Genomic DNA, 17171 nt, shown 5'->3' with positions numbered 1-17171 from the left:
AGGTAATGTATAATGAAACTAACAACATCCACTGATATAATTCAGTGTAATGATAATAAAGGCTGAGTGAATTGCAGAAGGATGTTATGAGACAGCGGGAGATGAAATTCAGTGTCAATAAATGTAGGATTGGTTATGGGAAAACCAAAGGGCCCGGCCTTGGCTGATTTCACTCAGGAACGAGACCTTTGGGTCTGCAGGGTTTCCGCCAGGGAGCAGCGGCAGCGCAGCTCCGGGGCAGCGGTACCGCGGTGGGAACGGCTGCGGGCGCATCCCGAGCTGCGGGACGGGGAAAGGACCGAGGGGGACAGGGAAAGGACCGAGGGGGACAGGGAAAGGCTCAGGGCAGCGCCCAGGAGCGGTCCGAGGCCCGGAACGGCGGCACCAGCCCGGGTGTGCTCGGGAAGGGCCGGGCTGGGGCCTGGCGAGGAAAGGCTGATCCCGGATTTCCCTCGTGAGCGGCTGCCGGGTTCAGGGCAGGGATCCTTCCCGGGGGGGCGCTGGAGCCGCAGCCCCTTCCCTCGGCAAGGACACAGCGGGGGGGGAGCTCGGGCAGGCGAGAAGAACCCCCCGTGTACGAACAGCCCGGCCGGGGGAAGAGGCGGCTCCAGGGGCAGCTCCGCCCCGGGCCCGCCCTGACCGGGAAGCAGACGGGGCCGGCCCCGCCTCCCCGGAGCCTCCCGGGAGCCGCCCCGGCGGCGCAGCAGGGCCGGGCCGCGATGGCCGCGCCGTGCAGGACGCGCACGCTGCAGGTGGTGGACACGGAGTTCAGCGCGGACGCCGTGGAGTGGTGCCCGGTAGAGGGCTGGCACAGCATCCTGGCCTGCGGCACCTACCACCTGCGCCCGCCCGAGCAGGTGAGCCCGGCCCCGGCCCCACTCCGGGGCGAGCCCGCGTCCCCATCCCCGCCCGGCACCGTTCCAGGGCCAATTCCCATCCCCGTCTCTGCCCGGTACCGCTCCGGGGAGAGCCCCGGCCCCATCCCCGTCTCTGCCCGGTACCGCTCCGGGGAGAACCCCGGCCCCATCCCCGTCTCTGCCCGCTACCGCTCCGGGGAGAGCCCCGGCCCCATCCCCGTCTCTGCCCGCTACCGCTCCGGGGAGAACCCCGGCTCCATCGCTGGCCGACACCGCAGCAGGGCGAGCCCCCATCCCCGCCTGGCCCCGCTCCGGGCGAGCCCCATCCCCATCCCGGTGCTGCCGTTCCCCGTGGCGGGGCCGTGCCTTGTCCCTGTGCTGGGACGGTTCGAGGAGGGCAGAGAGGCCCCTCCGGTGAGCGTGGCTGCCTCCCTTCATCCCTTCTCTCCTTTCATCCCTCAAGGCTGGGGCTGAACAAGAGGCAGCCTCAGCCCTGCCCTCGCTCCGAGCAGGATCTCCAGGAGGCAGAAGCGCGGCTGAGCTTGCCCCGTTCTTTCCGTGTTTGCCACAGAGCGATTCCCGGGGGAGCAGCGGGGCCTGTGACCGGACGGGGCGGCTCTACCTGTACCACTACAACGAGGAGCAGCCCTACATCCCTCTGACCGAGATCCAGCGCATCGACACGGCCGCCATCCTGGACATCAAATGGTAACTCCGGCCCGCCAGGCTCAGTGCCACCGCAGCACGCTCTGCTCCTCCCGGGATCCTTTTTTGGCATGGCAGCAACAGCAATAGTTACTAATGGAACAGTTCCTGACTTCTTGAAGGGAAATACTTTCCAGTTTGTTCCAATGAGCAAAGACTGCCTTGTTTCTGTTTCATACTTTCTGCTTACTGGACTGATCATGACTTTGTACCTCATTTATTTATATAATAACATATAATAGATCTCCCTTGTACAGAATCCTCTCCTTGCAGGTGTGTGGGAACTTGAGGAACCTTAGATTTTCTTAATGTAAGATTTTTTTAGTTACGTACCTTCTTCTTGTGCATGTTGGAATGAAAGTTATGGCTTTGCTCTATTCCTAAAATACAAGAAAGATGGACATTGGAGATTTGTTTAACTTGATCTTTTAGGTGCCACATTCCTGTTGCAGAACATCCCATGGTTGGCATTGCAAACTCCACAGGTGCTGTGGAATTTTTCCACCTGACTGGAAGTGAGGTGGGTGGATGCAGTGCCTGCTGCTGCTGAAGCTGTTTTAAGCCATGTTTGCTACATCTCTGCATTTACTGGTAGTGTGTATAGGCTTGCAGGAAAGCTGGTTTCCATGGCTTCCTCAGCATGCTTAGCTTTTTAAATACTTCTTTTGTCCTCTGATAATGTTTGTTATAAATTCTATGAGCTTGTTCATGGTGCCAGACAGTTGGGCTGGGCTCTACCCATCTGCAAGTCGGGGAGGGGAGGCAGCAAACCCTGGAAACAAGTATGGCCTGAGTGGGAAACATCAGAAAGTGCAAAGCTGGTAAAAGCAGGGAGGAGTTTTGGAGTGGGGTGAGAAAAGAGGGTGATCAAAGCAAAGAAAGCAGAGGCCAGTGTGTAAGGGAATTCAGCAATCAGGTCATTACTGCTGCTGCACTTCATTGCTCCCTGAGAAGCAGCAGAGTTTAAGGGAGGTTTGGTGGGAGATGAACAGCAGAAGGGGGGGGATCCTGTGTGTGCACGTTTGCTCCTCAGCCAGCACTGGATGATCGTACAGTGCTGTGGGACATTTCATTGCTTCTGGAAAACCTGCTCTGGGAAGCAGTGCACTTGTCATTATGTGCCTGCTGTCTTAATGCAGTGCTTTTGTTTCCAGTAGAAGAACAGCTGCATGTTGGAGCCACGCTTCAGGGTGGATCTCGGGGCACAGCGCCTGGCCCTGTCCCTGGACTGGTCCACTGGACGAGAGCAGTGGTGAGGATGGGAGATGGAGGCTGGGGCTGCACCCAGGGTGTGGGGGACAACTTCCAGGAGAAGTTGAGGGCTTGGATGAAGCAGTCTTTAGTGGTTTTGGCTTTCTTGATCCAGCTGGCTCCCTGGCCCTGCTCTAGAAGTTGCTCTTTCCAGAGTTAGGGTAACAGGAACACAAACAGTGTGGCCACTGGAACAGGAGCAGAGAATAAACCAACAACAAATGGGAGGTTGTGCTCTGGGAAAAGGCAGCAGGTGAGCCAGGGATGTGTCCTCTGCTGCCTTTGTTAAAAGGAAGGACCAGAATGGGATGCAAATGGAGCTGCTGGTACCAACTCTGCTGTAAGAACAGCTGAAATTTTAGTGTGGAGTTCTCCTTAAGAACTGCTAATAATAGCACATGTAGGAAGTTTAATCATGGGTTAGTGAGAAACAGGAGAGAATTGGTGTGGAAGTGGCTCCTTCTTCTCTCAACTGCTCATACATGTGATTTCAGAAATGGCATTGCTGTGTGAAATAAGCTGAATTAGCTGTACCTTGAAGGGGAGGGGGGTTAATGTGTTCTGTAGGTGCAGATGAAGAGTGGTGCCTTTGGTGTGAGGCTGGAAACCTGGGGGATCAGGCAGTCATTGCTTAATGCTGTAGGGCAAATTTGCTAATTAAAGCCATTTCTGTATGTGCTAATGTGTTAATGAGTAAGTAGAATTGCCAGTTAGACTTCTTTCTTACATTCCTCCTTTTTTTTGTTTCTGTCCTTCATGATAAATGATTGTTGCCATGATGAAATGCCCCTTTAAACCTGTCATTGTTGTCACTTGAGAGACCAGTAACTTCTCCTAGAAGCCAAATGTCCATTGTTCACATCTCTGCAGGAAGGGGGTGGCCCTGTATCTCTTATTTGGGAGATTCAAATTTTGGGAGTGTGGTTGAATAATTTGATACAGAACTGGACAGAAGCCCCAGGCCACCAAAGCAGTGCCTGCAGTTGCAGGTAACCAAACAGAAGGGACCTAGCTCATGTCAGGGAATGGCAGAAAATCTGTGCACTGGGAATTGCAAAACATTTGCCAGTGCTCCAAGGTCATTGTGTCTAGAAACTGTAACTGTACTGTGGCACAGGAAGAGAGCAGGAAAGGTCAGGATCAGCCAGTGCTTTGGGTTTCAGTGATAGCAAGGAAATAAAACATCTCTTTGTACTCCAGAAGAGGGAAGAGGCTCTGAAAGGGCATTGTCAGTCTGACTTGGAGAAAAAAAAAAAAAAAGAACCCTCTTCACATGGAATTTGTTTATTGATGTACTGTGAACCATGTAAGAAGTCAAGTTTTGCATCTCTGAGAATGATGAGAGCCAGTAGTGGTTCCTTCCCTGACCTGGGTGTGAGTGGTTGCTCCCTCTGAGAGCAGGGAGTGGCAGTCGGGCAGGTGATTTGAAGATGAAGCTGAAAAGAATTGTATGAATGTGTCATTGCTGGCACCATGCTGCCAGTCTCTGCCAGTGTTTATTTGAATTGAAATATTTGATTGTGGCGGTAATTCCCAATGTTTTTTGTGTACCCTGCTGTAGTGGATGTCCTTTAAGAGTGATCAGCAGTGATTCAGAGGGGAAGCTGAATCTTTTCTCCATAGATGAATCTGCTCCTTCTGTGCATGTCCTGAACCAGTGGGAAGCTCACAAATTTGAGGCCTGGATTGCTGCTTTTAATTACTGGGACATTGATATCGTGTATTCAGGTCTGTATGGGCTGGGGATCCCCTTGGGGGCTGTTGGGGAGGGGCCCCTTGTTTGGGGATGTGTCCCTTGGGTTTTTACTTGCCAGGGTTGGGTGAGCTGCTTGCATCACCTCTTGGCAGAGCTGGGTCCTCTGATTAGGGCTGAAAGGCTTCATTCCTTGATAGTGGAAAGGGGTTGGAAGCTGTACCCTGAAAACTGTGTTTTGAGTGACTATTGCAAAAAAGATTATATCCTCCTGCAGTCTCTCAAGAGCCAGAGAGCTCTTTGAGTCCAGTCTTTATGACTTCTATTATTTTTCTTACCAAAGAGGAGGCTACCACCATATTGACACCACTTGTGTTTTCTATGGCGATGAGTATTGGGAGCCCAATGTGATTTTTGGTGTGTCTGTTAAATTCTGTGAGATCCCAGGGCTGGGAAGCATCAGCTGTGTGTCACAGACTGCCCTGAGCAGGAAGGGACCACCAGGATCATCAATCCAACCCAGCCTCCCCAGCAGCCCCACCCTGGGCACCCCTGGCAGCGCTGTCCAAAGGCTCCTGGAGCTCTGGCAGCCTCGGGGCCGTGCCCATTCCCTGGGCAGCCTGGGCAGTGCCAGCACCCTCTGGGGGCAGAGCCTTGCCCTGAGCTCCAGCCTGAGCTGCCCTGGCCCAGCCCCAGCCGTGCCCTGGCTGCTGTCCCTGGCCCAGAGCAGAGGTGGGAGCTGTCCCTCGGGAGGAGCTGCAGACTCCTGGCACTGCTTTGCCCCGTGCTGAGGGTCACAGTGTTTTGTCTCTGGGCAGGAGGGGATGACAGCCTGCTCAAGGGCTGGGACACCAGGTGCAGTCCGGAGGCTCCAGTCTTCACCAGCAGGAGGTGAGTGAGACCTGTCCATGCCCAGCCCTCCAGCAGTGGGGTGGGAGCCCTCCCTGCTGCCCTGCCCCTGGCCAAGCCACTGAATTCGGACATGTGCAGTGATAGTGGGTCTGTGTTCTGCCTCCCTTGGGAAACCTATTAGGTTTTTTTTCATCAGAACAACTTCAGGTTGAAACTTCCTTCTCTATTTCCTTTAACACCACAAACCAAGTGCCAACTTCCACATGTGAAGAAAGCGGTAGTTTCTTTCTAAAAAAGGATGATCCTGATTTACGCTTTTATTTTGGCAATTTTTGTGTGTGTTAAATATGGATATATTATTATGGAATGGTTTTTAGAAAATATTTTTTTCTCCACTGTTTAGTTGTTTGAAGTGATCTCTTTTCTATCTTATTAAAAAAAAATGGTTAAAACAATATACACAGCTCTCCAGTGGAATTCTGTATGTAAACTTAAATTACACTGGGGACTATTGTTATGGAAATACTAATTTTGGGAGTAAAGTTTCCTGGGAATGGAATTGTTCTGCTGGAATTCTTAGGGCCTTTGAGCAGCAGTTTATGGGGTAAATATTACTAGAAAATTTTTGTGCTGAGAGATGGTGTGAATAGGAGTTTTGTCCCTGGGAAGGCTGTTTGCCTCTGTAGATGAAACTCTGCTTGGGTAGGTCACTGGACTGAAATTTTGAGCTTACCTCTCCTGAGACACCTTGATGAAATAATGTGGACTGAAAATCCTTTAAATTCAAGGAAGAAGCCCTTCTCAAAATGCTGTCTCTTCCCCCTGCAGACATTCCATGGGTGTGTGCAGCATTCAGTGCAGTCCCCACCGGGAGAATCTCCTGGCCACAGGCAGGTGAGTCCCTTCCAGCTCTCCCCTGGTGTGCCAGCCCTGGTTGTGCTGCTGCCTCTGCAGAAACTCCATGTGGTGCAGAGCACGTGGCCTTTCCTCCCTCTGTTCTGTGTCCTGACCTGGCTGTGCTTTTCTGCCTGTTTTGTGTCCCCAGCTACGACGAGCACGTGCTGCTGTGGGACACCAGGAACATGAGGCAGCCTCTGGCTGACACCCACGTGGAAGGGGGGGTGTGGAGGCTGAAGTGGCACCCCACGTGTGACTTCGTGCTCCTGGCAGCCTGCATGCAGAGTGGCTTCAAGATCCTGGACTGCCGTGGGAGCCTGGGTGAGTGTCTGGGGACAGAGCTGCCCCAGGGCTGCTCTGCTGTGCTCCTTTGCTGCCCCCAGGGTCATGGGGAGCTCCAGCTCTTGCTGGAAGGACTGAGATGGTGTTAACAGCCATAGGTTCTGTTCCACTTTGAGGCAACTTCCAGCTTTTCCACATCTGAGCACTCTCTTGGCCTGCTTGGTTGTGCCAAGGCCCTGTCACTGTGTGCGTGTAAATCTCTCATAGCTTTTTATCATGGAGGAAAGCCTTTGTGTTTGGTGTGAGGGCACAGCCACTCTGGGTTTGTGTGCATTGTGCTGGTTCAGAGAGGTTCTGACTGTCAGGTGGTGCCTTCCTGTTAGCAGGACTCACTGACCTGCAGGGGAGTCAGTTATTGCCTCAGGAAGGAAGTGCTCTGCAGCCTGGTTAATCCAGAATAACATCAATAAGCCCTTCATGTGAATGATGAGGTTCTTCCATGGTGGAAAAGCTGTTTGCATTCACATCACAAATGCAGTCTGACAGAGGATGGTTGGGTTCCTGGGATCTCCAGACCTTGGGCACATCAACAGCTTAGGAAATGAGGATGGCATTTCTCCTGTGTGGGGAAGGAAGGAACTCACTGTGAGAGTCAAATGCTGCAAGCTGACAGGAAGAACATCTGCAGTGTGTTAATAACCAGGAGCTGGCAATCCCCCAGGTGTGTTCATGGCTCAGTGGAGGTTGTGGTGTGACCAGTCTGGTCTGTCTTGAGCCTTTGTAGGCACTTTGAACAGTGATGCTCTTTTATCTCATGCATGTTAAACCCTCTTCTCCTCTGCTACTGACCCAGGAGGAATCAAGGCCATTGAAAGGTGGCTGAAAAATGTTCAGAACCTCATTCCTCCTGCTTCACTCAGTGGTGAAAAGGCAATAACCAGAGAACTCTTCCCATGAGACACAGCCAGTGCTGGAACAGCTGCTGAGCACTCTGCCACAACCCACAACTTGATTTCTAAGTAATTTCATTTATCTTTTTTCTTTTTCTTCAAGCTGAAAACACAGAGGAATGTATCATCCTGTCATCCTATGTCCTGCACAATTCCTTGGCCTATGGGGCTGACTGGTCAAGGCTGTGTCCAAGGGATTCCTTGCCTGCCAGCCAGGACCTTGCTGCTGTGTGCCAGCCTCAGGAGGAGCTCGTGGCAGCATCAGGGCAAGGAGATGAGAGGCTCAACTTGCAGGTCCAGAACCTGAAGATAATTTATGAGTCTCCCACAGCTACTTTTGATGTAATCCTGGATGAGGAGAGTGAAAGCCCTGCTGTGGCACCCACAGGGGCAGGGCCAAAGCTGGCTGGGGATGCTGGACTGCTCAGGGGCTCTGGTTTAAAGGGAGGTTTGGATTTGGCTGCCCAAGGGGCAGATCCTGGGTCAGTCAGCAGCTCTGACTCAGGAGCCAAGAGAGCCAATGGAGTGGAGCTGGACAGAGGCTGTGACCCAGCCAGGTCTCCAGACAGCCCCAAAGAAATGAGCATTGTGGCCACTTGTTCCTTCTATGACAACATCCTCCATGTCTGGAAGTGGGAGATGAGCCTGGTGACCCCTCCAGATGTGCCAAGTCCCCGATCTCCATCCAAAGGAACAGCTGGAAGTCTGCATTGACCACTCCCAATTGGAAGAGGGGGAAAACTGAACTGAGAGTGAGAGCTGAACTCAATGCCCTGACTTCTGCTGGGCTTTCCCCTCTCACTGCTGAGCCTGGGAGTCCTTCAGGGCCAACACTGATGGGATTCCTGATGTTCTGTTTTCAGCACAGAGGGAGGCCTTTGCTCAGAGGCCTGTGGTCATGGCCAGACAGGTTTATTTAGTTTTTCCCTTCATGTCCCAGTTCCTCTCACAGGCTGCTGCTTTGTACCTCAGATCTGACCCTTCCAAGGCTGGTTTGCATTTCACATTGGATCTGTCAGGCCCCTTCTCCTCCTCCCTCACAAACCAGACTTGTTTGTGCTGCTGTGCAGACCCCTGCAGTGATCAGCAGGGTTCCTGAATGGCTCAGAAAAGCCCCTGGGCAGAGGCTGGGCTGTGTGAGGGAGGAGAGCTCAAGCAGGCCACATGCAGGGCAGTGTGCTCACAGTGATGTTTAACAGAGACAAGCTGTGCTTCAGAAGGAAGTGCAGACTCTGTGTGATGGGAGGTGCTGGGGGATCCTCCTTGTGAGGGTCCTGCTTCTCCATCATTTTCCATCACCCATCACCTGCCTGCAGATTCCTTCATCATTCCCTGAGCACACCCTGGCTCAGGTAAATCCTGTAGTGACCCCACCACGTTTTAGTGCCACTCACCCACCCCCATGGCCTCTCTGTATTCAGCTCATTCTTTCTGCTCTCCACAGAGCCACCTTTAGGTCCAAAGTCAAGCTCAGTTTATAAAAGGTGAACAGCTTTAAGATCAAAACCTCCAAAAAGTATAAGTGGTGTTTCTTGATATCTTTTCAAATTTAAAATAAGTACAGAAACCAAAATCTTAACAGCATTGCCCTAACTACCTCCAGGAATGGCTGCAGGATTTCTCATGGTTGCTCCATCAGCTCTCTTTTTTTCACTGTGAAACATCAGCAAAACCCTTTCTGAAACATTTCTCTACTCCTAGAAACAAAAAACCAGCTTAAACTAGATCAGTAACCTTTAGCATGCATGGTTTGTCTTTGAGGGTCCTAAAGAATGAGTTGTGTGGAGGGAAAGAAACACCAGCAACAGGTCTCTGTGTAACAGTGCTGCAGCTACGTGAGGTGCAGCAGATGAGAACTTTGCTGCTTTGTAACCCCCTTCTCGAGGGTGAATGTGTATTTTAGTAAACATTCTGGAGCACTGTTACATGAAGATTCATATTAGTAATGAAAACAAGAGCTTTTGCTAAAGAAAAAACAAACATGCTATTTTTGGATGTTTCTAAAATAAAGCTGATATAAGCAATTTATCTTGTTTTGGTTGAGTTTTGAAAATCAAGTGATTTGACAGTCCTTGTGAGGACCTCCTGCCCTGGCCTGGGACAGCTGGGGCTCCAAGGGGTGGATATTTGGGAGGCAGAGTGGACGAGCCAGTTTCCTGGGGGAGCCGAGGGTGTGTCCCTGTGTCTGTTTGGAAGGTTGTAATGGCTTTTATTGCCCTGTCGGAGCAGGGAACAGCCCCAGGGCAGCGAAGCTGGAGGGTGACACCCACTGGGCCAGCCCGGTTTGGGCTTTGGGCCAGGCCGGGCTTTGCTCAGAGCAATGAGGAGCCAGTTCCGATCTCCTTCCACGGGGTGTGAGGGGAATGATGGGGTGAAGAGCACGCTGGAATTGGCAGCAAAGGGCAGAGCATTTCCTGCTCTCCAGCCCTGCATCCCCCTGCCAAGTGTCCTGGATGGGCAGCAAGGCTCCCAAGGCTGAAGGGCCACGGCTGCCAACAGCAGCGAGGCAGTAACAGCCACATGTGTGGGACTGGTTCTGACCAGCTCCACAGGAGGGGAAAAATGCAGAGCTCAGTTAGAAAAGCTGTTAGAAAGCCTTCCCCATCCCCAGCCAGCCCACTGTGGCTCATCCCTCTGTCACTGGGGCTGCAGCACCCCCACTCCATCACAGCCCTGCCCAGCCCCGAAATGTGGGGGTTTGAACCCCCCACACCACCCTAAGGACTCATCTGTCAGCTCTTATGACAGCCCTCACAGACCATCCACTGATCTTCCTTCCTTTCTCCCAGAGTGAACGTTTCAGTCTTAATTTAATTTTTGAAGTTTAATTCTTAAACTTTGCAGTACTTTTTATTTAGAAACATGATGGACTCCTGATCCTCAGAACCGCAGAGAGGGCTCTGCTCACCAGGCACAGCTGTCTCCCAGAGCATCACCAGTCACACCGCAGATTTCAATCAGATATTACAGAAAAACAAGGCAGAAGGATTTGCTTTGCTGTCCAGTGACAGAGCCTGTCCCGCGTTGCCCGGCGGTCTCACCGCACGTAGTTCTTGGGGAAGAGCTGGAAGAGCTTGCCCTCCTGCGTGGGCTCGAAGCCGTACTTCTGCAGGTTGTTGGGGTCGAACGTGCCGTCCTTCACGTCCTTCTCGATGCGCGGAGCCACCAGCTGGTCAAAGAGCAGCTTGGCCGTCATGGGCGGCTCGGAGCCCTCGGGGGCGCGGTACGACACGTAGGGCCGCAGCTTGAAGCCCGTCAGGTCGGGCACGACGAACTCGGGCACCATCTCCTTGACGAGGAGGAACTTCTTGTTGCGGGTGAGCACGCCCAGCTTCTTGGCACCGCGGCCCTTGTTATGGCTCCGCGGGCCGCGCTTGCTGGTGAACGGCGACAGGCGGTCGGCACCGCGCACCAGCCCGCGGACCAGCTGGGTCAGCAGCCCCATGCCGGGCACAGGGGGCTCAGCGGGGCTGGAACAGGGCCCTGAGGGCACCGAGGGCTCAGCGGGGCTGGAACCGGGCCCTGAGGGCACCGGGGGCTCAGTGAGCCGGGCCGGTCCCTGAGGGCAGCCGGCAGCTCAGAGAGACCGGAGCGGTCCCTGCGGAATTAGCGAGTCCCGGAGAGCACCCGGGCGGCCCAGCGGAGGCGGAGCCGGTCCCTGCGAGCACCGGGAGCTCCCCGAACGGTGCCGGGGCCGGATTCCCCTCACGGCCCAGAGCGACCCCGCGGCGCTCCCGCCTCCGCACACCCCAACACCATCCGCTCCCATTGGCCGGGCCGCGCCAACCAATCAGCAGTGCCGATACTGCCCGCGCGCCGAACGGCTCCAGGGGGCTTTTCCCGCCAATCAGCAGCGAGCGGCCCGAGGGTGGGCGGGGCCTGGCGCGGCCGCGCCCTCTGGCGGCAGCGGGCGGGGTCTGCGCTCGGCGCCCTTCGCTCCCGGCCCGGGGACTGGGAACGGCGGGGACGGGGACAGAGACAGAGACCGGGGCTGGCACCGGCACCGGCACCGGCACCGCGACCGGCTCCAGCGTGATGGCGGGGGAAGGAGCAGGTGAGAGGGTGCCGGGGATCGCCGGAGCGCGGCGGCGGGACGCGGGCCTGGCGGGCTGGTGCAGCCGCGCGGTGCCCCCGGCGGTGCCGGTGCCCCAGGCCCGGCGGGAGGAGTTGCTGTTGCTGTTGTTGTTGTTGTTGTTGTTGTCTTGCTCGTAGTCCTTGTGCCAAGCTCCAGCCTGGCGGAACCGGGCCGGGAGAGTGACCCCAGTCCAGCCGGGACAGCGAGCCGGGGCTGGCCGGGAGAGCACCCGGGTCCGGCCGGGGGTGCCCATGAGGGTGACCCGCGGTCGGTGCCGGTCCCTGCCCGGGCCGGATGGGGGCTGTTGTCCCCGGGCTGTCCCCGGGCAGGGTCGGTGCTGTCACCAGGCTGTCCCTGAGCTGTCTCCGGGCTGTCCCGGGGCTGTCCCCGGGCAGGGTCAGGGTTGTCCCCGGGCAGGGTCGGGGCCGTGACCAGGCAGGGTCAGTGCTGTCCCCGAACTGTCCCCGGGGCTGTCCCCGGGCAGGGTCGGTGTTGTCCCCGGTCTGTCCCGTCCCGCGGGGCCGCTCCGGTGTTCGCTGTCCGTAGGGACCGGCGCTGGCTCCGGCTCTCCCGCCGGGCACGGGGCTCTCCCGGAGCTCTCTCGGTGTGGAGCGGCTCCCGGGGCGCTCCTGCCGGGATCCCCGGACTGTGAAGGTTCTTCGGGAGAGTCCCGGCCCCCAGCGCTTCACTGCTGGGTTTTATTGCTCAGCACACAGGGAGGATAAAGTTAAAAAGTTATTGTTCCTCTTGTGTTGTTCAAGAGTTTGCATGGGAAGCTGCGGTCATCTCTTAACTCAGTCTTGTCTTTGCTTTTGTCTTTGCTCCTGCCGCTCCTCCAGACATGGATGAAGGGGACAATAACACCAGCCTTCAGGTACAATATGCTTTGATCTTATTTTTGGATTTATTTATTTCCCTGTGAGTTCCCTATTTCCAGAAGCTGAAAGCAGCTGTGCCTAATTTGATAGCATTGGGACCATGCCTTTAGATGCTTTTACTTTGAAAGAGCCTTTCCTGATGGGAGTTTTATCCTTTCAAACTTCTGAGGATTGGTCCCATTTTATTGTGTGTGTGTGTGTGTGTTTTATTTCTTGAACACCATTTATGCTCTGCTTCAAATTCTAAACTGTTCTAATAATACTATGATTTAAATACTAAATTAATATATATTTCTTCATTTATATACAATAAAGTATTGTATATAGTATTGTATACATTAGTATACAATACTTCATTTAAATACATTTTTATCCTGAGGAAGGAGAAGTTGCAGAATTCTGGCAGACTGCGCTTCTTACATTTGTTTTTAATCACACATGTGAAACTCACAGACCAAAAAAGGCACATGATGCTGTCCCTAGTTGTGAAAAACAAACCCCATGAGGAAATAGTTCTCAAACTGAAAAACACACACAATGTACTTGTACACAGTCAACAATGTTTTGTGAAAATCCAGGTTCTGTAGTCAAAACAAGGCACGGGTGCCTCTGAGCTGTGAGGAAGCCCTGTGTTTGGGCTAATCCCAATTTTCAGTCCTTGTTTTCAGGGCTGATAAGCCTTTCCCACCCCTGCCTGCCTGGGGAATGTGTCAGTGTTTGCCTTGGACTGCAGTGAGGAGTGGCTGGATTCAGCAGTGCTGGGTGCTGGACCCTGGATGGGTGTGAGCTGCACTTGTGGGGCTGCTGCATGTTTGTGCTGATTGCTGCTCAGCCCCGAGTTTCCTTGAGTTAAGGAAACCTGGACAGCAGGGAGCAGAGGGATAGGGCAAGGGGGAATGGCCCCCTTGTCTTTCTGTGCTCAGCTGGGAATGATGAAGGAATCTGCAGGCAGGTGATGGGTGATGGAAAATGATGGAGAAGCAGGACCCTCACAAGGAGGATCCCCCAGCACCTCCCATCACACAGAGTCTGCACTTCCTTCTGAAGCACAGCTTGTCTCTGTTAAACATCACTGTGAGCACACTGCCCTGCATGTGGCCTGCCTGAGCTCTCCTCCCTCACACAGCCCAGCCTCTGCCCAGGGGCTTTTCTGAGCCATTCAGGAACCCTGCTGATCACGGCAGGGGTCTGCACAGCAGCACAAACAAGTCTGGTTTGTGAGGGAGGAGGAGAAGGGGCCTGACAGATCCAATGTGAAATGCAAACCAGCCTTGGAAGGGTGAGATCTGAGGTACAAAGCAGCAAAGCTCTTTGTGCCAGTCCATGCTCTGGGCTCATGTTCAGGTGCAGGGAGGCCCTGCAGGGTGGTCCCACAGGTGTTGCCTTCAGTGAGAGGAAATTTTGAGGGTTCCTTGGGCTGAGGTGCTGAGCACAGCCCTCCTCAGAGAGGAGCTGCCCTGGTGACTGGGCTGTGACCTCATTCCTGCCCAGGAGCTGTCACTGCACTCACTGACACAGCTCAGGTGCCTGCTCAGCTCAGCCTGGCTGCTTTGCTTCCTCTGCTTGTCCACAGGGATTGTCCAGGCTGGGACAGATCCCCCTGGGTCTGAGCAGGGCAATATCACACTGCCGCTCGTGAAAACTTTGCAGGAACCTCTCAGGGGATCTTGAAGCTCTGAATTTCATCTTTCCCTTGTTGCTTTTTTGCACTGAAGCCCCAGCCTGGGCATGTTTGTGTTTTATTCTTTTTCTCCATGGATTTGTTTCTCCCCTTGCAGCAGCAATGTGAGTGTCAGTTGGCAATTACTATTTTTGGTGTTATTTGAGATCATACAGGCCTGGGGAGCAGCAGAACTGTCCCTGTCCCAGTGTCCCTGACACTGTCAAGGGGAAATAAATGCATTAAGTGACCAGAGCAGACTTCACCAGGAACTCTGTGTCACCAGGTGTTCTACCTGTTGCTGACACATCTTCAGCTTTTATTTTTTTTCAAAATCTTGTGACTTTTCACTGCAATCCCATGAGTAATAGTCTGATAACAATAGTGACAGAGTTAGTTTGACTCATATTGGGAAGATAAACATTAAAGTGCTGAAGTGACCTGAGAAGGCAAAGTGAGCACAGGGATCTGTGTGAGGATGACTGGTCTGGCAGGAGTTTCCTTTGTGCTGTAAAACTGGAATTAATTCCATTAGAGAGACCAGTTTGGTGACTTGGTGTGCTCTTCATTTTTCTCTTGGTGGCACAGCTGAGTTCAGCTGTCATCCAGGTGTGGGACCAGGGACAGGAATGGGACCTGAGCTGTGTGTATTGCTTAATTCAAGTGCTTTTAAGGTTCAAGACTTAGAGGGGAGTGTATTTGTCCTTGTACTCACGTTGTTTTCACTTGTTCCTAAGAATTGTTTTACCTTTCCCTCCTTTCTCTCAAGTTTTGGGTTGGCATTTCTGAGACAGTTTTAAGTGCTAGGTTTTATTCCTGAGTGACAATGATGGGCACAGGTCCCACCCAGGACAGCACAGCTGAGCTCATGTGCTTCATCTGCTTTTTATGTGACTTTAATATGCTGGTTTGTGACTTGTTCTTTTCAGTCTCATAAAGTCCTTTGCATTCCATTCTCATCCTTGTTGTTCTGAATAACATAGACTGATTAAATTAAGTGTTCATCTCTGTTTGACCCTGGTTTAGGGCTGTTTAGGAATGCACTGAACTGACAGCAACACAAAACTCCCCTACTGATCCCTTTCCACTGAATGTTCCTGTTTGCAAAGCAGGTTATAAGTCAAAGAAAAACACAATCAAGTTGGTTGAGATGTTTCATAGGGACTTTTTTCCAGCTGTGGGAAACTAATTTCACCTTCCTTTTTCTTGCCAGGCTGTGGTGACAGGAGCTGGGACCCCCATCCTGCAGTTTGTGGAGGACAGGATCCAGACCACCATGGTAAAGTGGAGCTGGAGTCAGCAGCTGGCTGAGGGCTGGGGGTGCATCCAGAGCAGCTTCTCCTGAGCTCTACAAGCTCTGCTGAGCCACTGCCAAACTCTGAGTGTTAGTTTCTTTGCTGTCACTGTGCATGAGGCAGGAATTAATTGCTGTGATTTAGAATCACAGCAGGGTTTGGGCTGAAAGGGAACCTAAACCCACCCAGCTCCATCCCCTACCATGGCAGGGACACCTCCCACTGTCCCAGGCTGCTCCAAGCCCTGTCCAGCCTGGCCTTGGGCACTGCCAGGGATCCAGGGGCAGCCACAGCTGCTCTGGGCACCAATCCTACCCTCAGAGGGGAGGATTTCCCAATATCCCATCCATCCCTCCCCTCCTCCATCTTAAGGCCATTCCCCCTTGTCCTGTCCCTCCATGCCCTCACACACCTCCTGTGCATTGAGTTGATCAGCTCCCAGATCTTTGGGAAGAAAAACATGGAATATTTTCCATCTGATCATAGGACTGGTCACTGGTGCAGTTTAAACTTCTTGCATATGAGATGTTTGAATTATAAATTCAGTATTCATGAACGTGCTTGGCTTTTAGACATCTCACTGTGCTGAGTGTTCTTCAGCCCTTCAAAAAGTATGTAGTAACTTCTGAAGTTGAAAATCATTAACTTCTTTCTCCCTAAATTTCCCTCCCAGCTGACTGGAATTGCAATTGGAGCTGCAGTTGCACTGTTGCTTATAGCAGTTGTTGTGTTTGTGGTGTACAGAAGAGTGAGACAGTCCAGTAAGTACTTGATAACCATGTAAGTTTTAAACCAGATTTTTCCATCAATCTTGAGTATTTTTGTAATTTTCTGTGGCAGTTCTTTGCTGCAGAGGTGTGGTTCTTGCAGGACAGCAGCTTTAAAGGATGGAGAACTTGTGTGGGTTCCCTTCCCCAGGTGTGAGCCCAGAACTGTCACAGGCAGAACTTGCAGGTTTTATTTCTCTGGGGTGTGAGCAGTTGTGAATTCTGCAGAGGAATTCAACCCTGCTGTGATTTCACTGTCACAGATGGAGAAATGATTGAATCAGAGGTTTCCTTGAGGAGATTCAAGCTGCCCAAGCCTTCAGTGTGTTTAGGGAGCCCTTTATCTGCTCTGGGGCTGAGGTGGCGCCTCAGGGCAGCCCTGCCTGGGCCTGGCTTGGCCAGGGCTGGGCAATGAGGGATCCCAGGGTGGTGAAATCCCAAACCCTGCCCACGGGAGCTGTTCTGGAGGCAGCAAAGTGCCCAGGCTGTGCTCAGGTGTTCTCCCAGCTGTGCAGGTGGTTCCTGATGTGCTGCTTCTGTTGCAGAACAACTCCAGCCCCACGTGCCTCAGTACAGGTTCCGCAAGAGGGACAAAGTGATGTTCTACGGGAGGAAGATCATGAGGAAGGTGAGGGCACCTGCTGAAATCCAGAGTAAAGCTGAGAGGTGTAAAGTTTGCAGCACTTCACTGGCTGAGCCTGGCCCAGGGCCTCAGCCTATAAATGTCTCTGTGATGTTGTGGCTGTTCCAGCTCTCCTGCAGCACTGACTGCATTGCTGGTGCAGCAGCAGCTTCTCTTTCTGGCCACACCTTTCCTCTTTGAAAAATATTTGCAGTCAGTGAAGGCAGTAATAAACCAATGAGTATCTAACTCCTATAGGGAGTTAATGATTGTTTAAATATTTCAGAATCCCAGACTGGTTTGGGTTGGAAAGAGCCTTAAAGCTCATCCAATTCCACCCCTGCCATGGCAGAGACACCTCCCACTGTCCCAGGCTGCTCCCAGCCC

At 53.0% G+C, this 17171-nt stretch overlaps 4 protein-coding genes across 6 annotated transcripts in view; 3 read left to right on the top strand and 1 right to left on the bottom strand.

Annotated features, from left to right (window-relative positions):
• FKBP15 (FKBP prolyl isomerase family member 15) overlaps nt 1-17171 on the top strand; it is a 159178-nt gene that overhangs the window by 77971 nt on the left and 64036 nt on the right. The window contains exon 31 of one of the 2 annotated variants that reach the window (XM_054283912.1): nt 8614-8624. The exons of the other annotated variant lie outside the window; for it this stretch is intronic. The gene's annotated coding sequence lies outside the window, so the exon portion shown is untranslated. Of the gene's footprint in view, nt 1-8613; nt 8625-17171 lie in introns of those variants that run through there. 2 annotated transcript variants of the gene reach the window in all.
• Nucleotides 698-9580, top strand: DPH7 (diphthamide biosynthesis 7). 2 transcript variants are annotated; one of them, XM_054283922.1, is made up of 9 exons: nt 698-857; nt 1429-1565; nt 1995-2082; nt 2720-2814; nt 4375-4541; nt 5325-5397; nt 6187-6252; nt 6404-6576; nt 7591-9580. In XM_054283922.1, exons 1-9 carry the CDS (start codon nt 720-722, stop codon nt 8199-8201), a joined length of 1548 nt encoding a protein of 515 aa, XP_054139897.1. In that variant the 5' UTR covers nt 698-719; the 3' UTR covers nt 8202-9580. The 2 variants fall into 2 exon arrangements, with proteins under 2 accessions (XP_054139897.1, XP_054139899.1); XM_054283924.1 differs by lacking the exons at nt 698-857; nt 1429-1565 and adding an exon at nt 1587-1872.
• Nucleotides 10525-11238, bottom strand: MRPL41 (mitochondrial ribosomal protein L41). The gene has a single exon (XM_054283936.1). It carries the CDS (start codon nt 10930-10932, stop codon nt 10525-10527), a length of 408 nt encoding a protein of 135 aa, XP_054139911.1. The 5' UTR covers nt 10933-11238.
• The window catches only part of PNPLA7 (patatin like phospholipase domain containing 7), a 135528-nt gene continuing 129860 nt past the window's right edge, over nt 11504-17171 (top strand). Inside the window, exons 1-5 of the mRNA XM_054283911.1 lie at nt 11504-11541; nt 12402-12436; nt 15314-15379; nt 16069-16156; nt 16708-16790. Of these exons, the coding sequence (XP_054139886.1) occupies nt 11523-11541; nt 12402-12436; nt 15314-15379; nt 16069-16156; nt 16708-16790 (291 nt within the window). The 5' untranslated portion in view covers nt 11504-11522. The remainder of the gene's footprint in view (nt 11542-12401; nt 12437-15313; nt 15380-16068; nt 16157-16707; nt 16791-17171) is intronic.

The sequence above is a fragment of the Melozone crissalis genome, unplaced genomic scaffold (assembly GCF_028551555.1).
Source record: "Melozone crissalis strain CALT ecotype California unplaced genomic scaffold, PUWL_Pcris_2 ptg000041l_1, whole genome shotgun sequence".
Classification (NCBI taxonomy): domain Eukaryota; kingdom Metazoa; phylum Chordata; class Aves; order Passeriformes; family Passerellidae; genus Melozone; species Melozone crissalis.
Note: the sequence above shows the minus strand (reverse complement) of the source record. Positions and strands in the feature narration are given on the sequence as shown.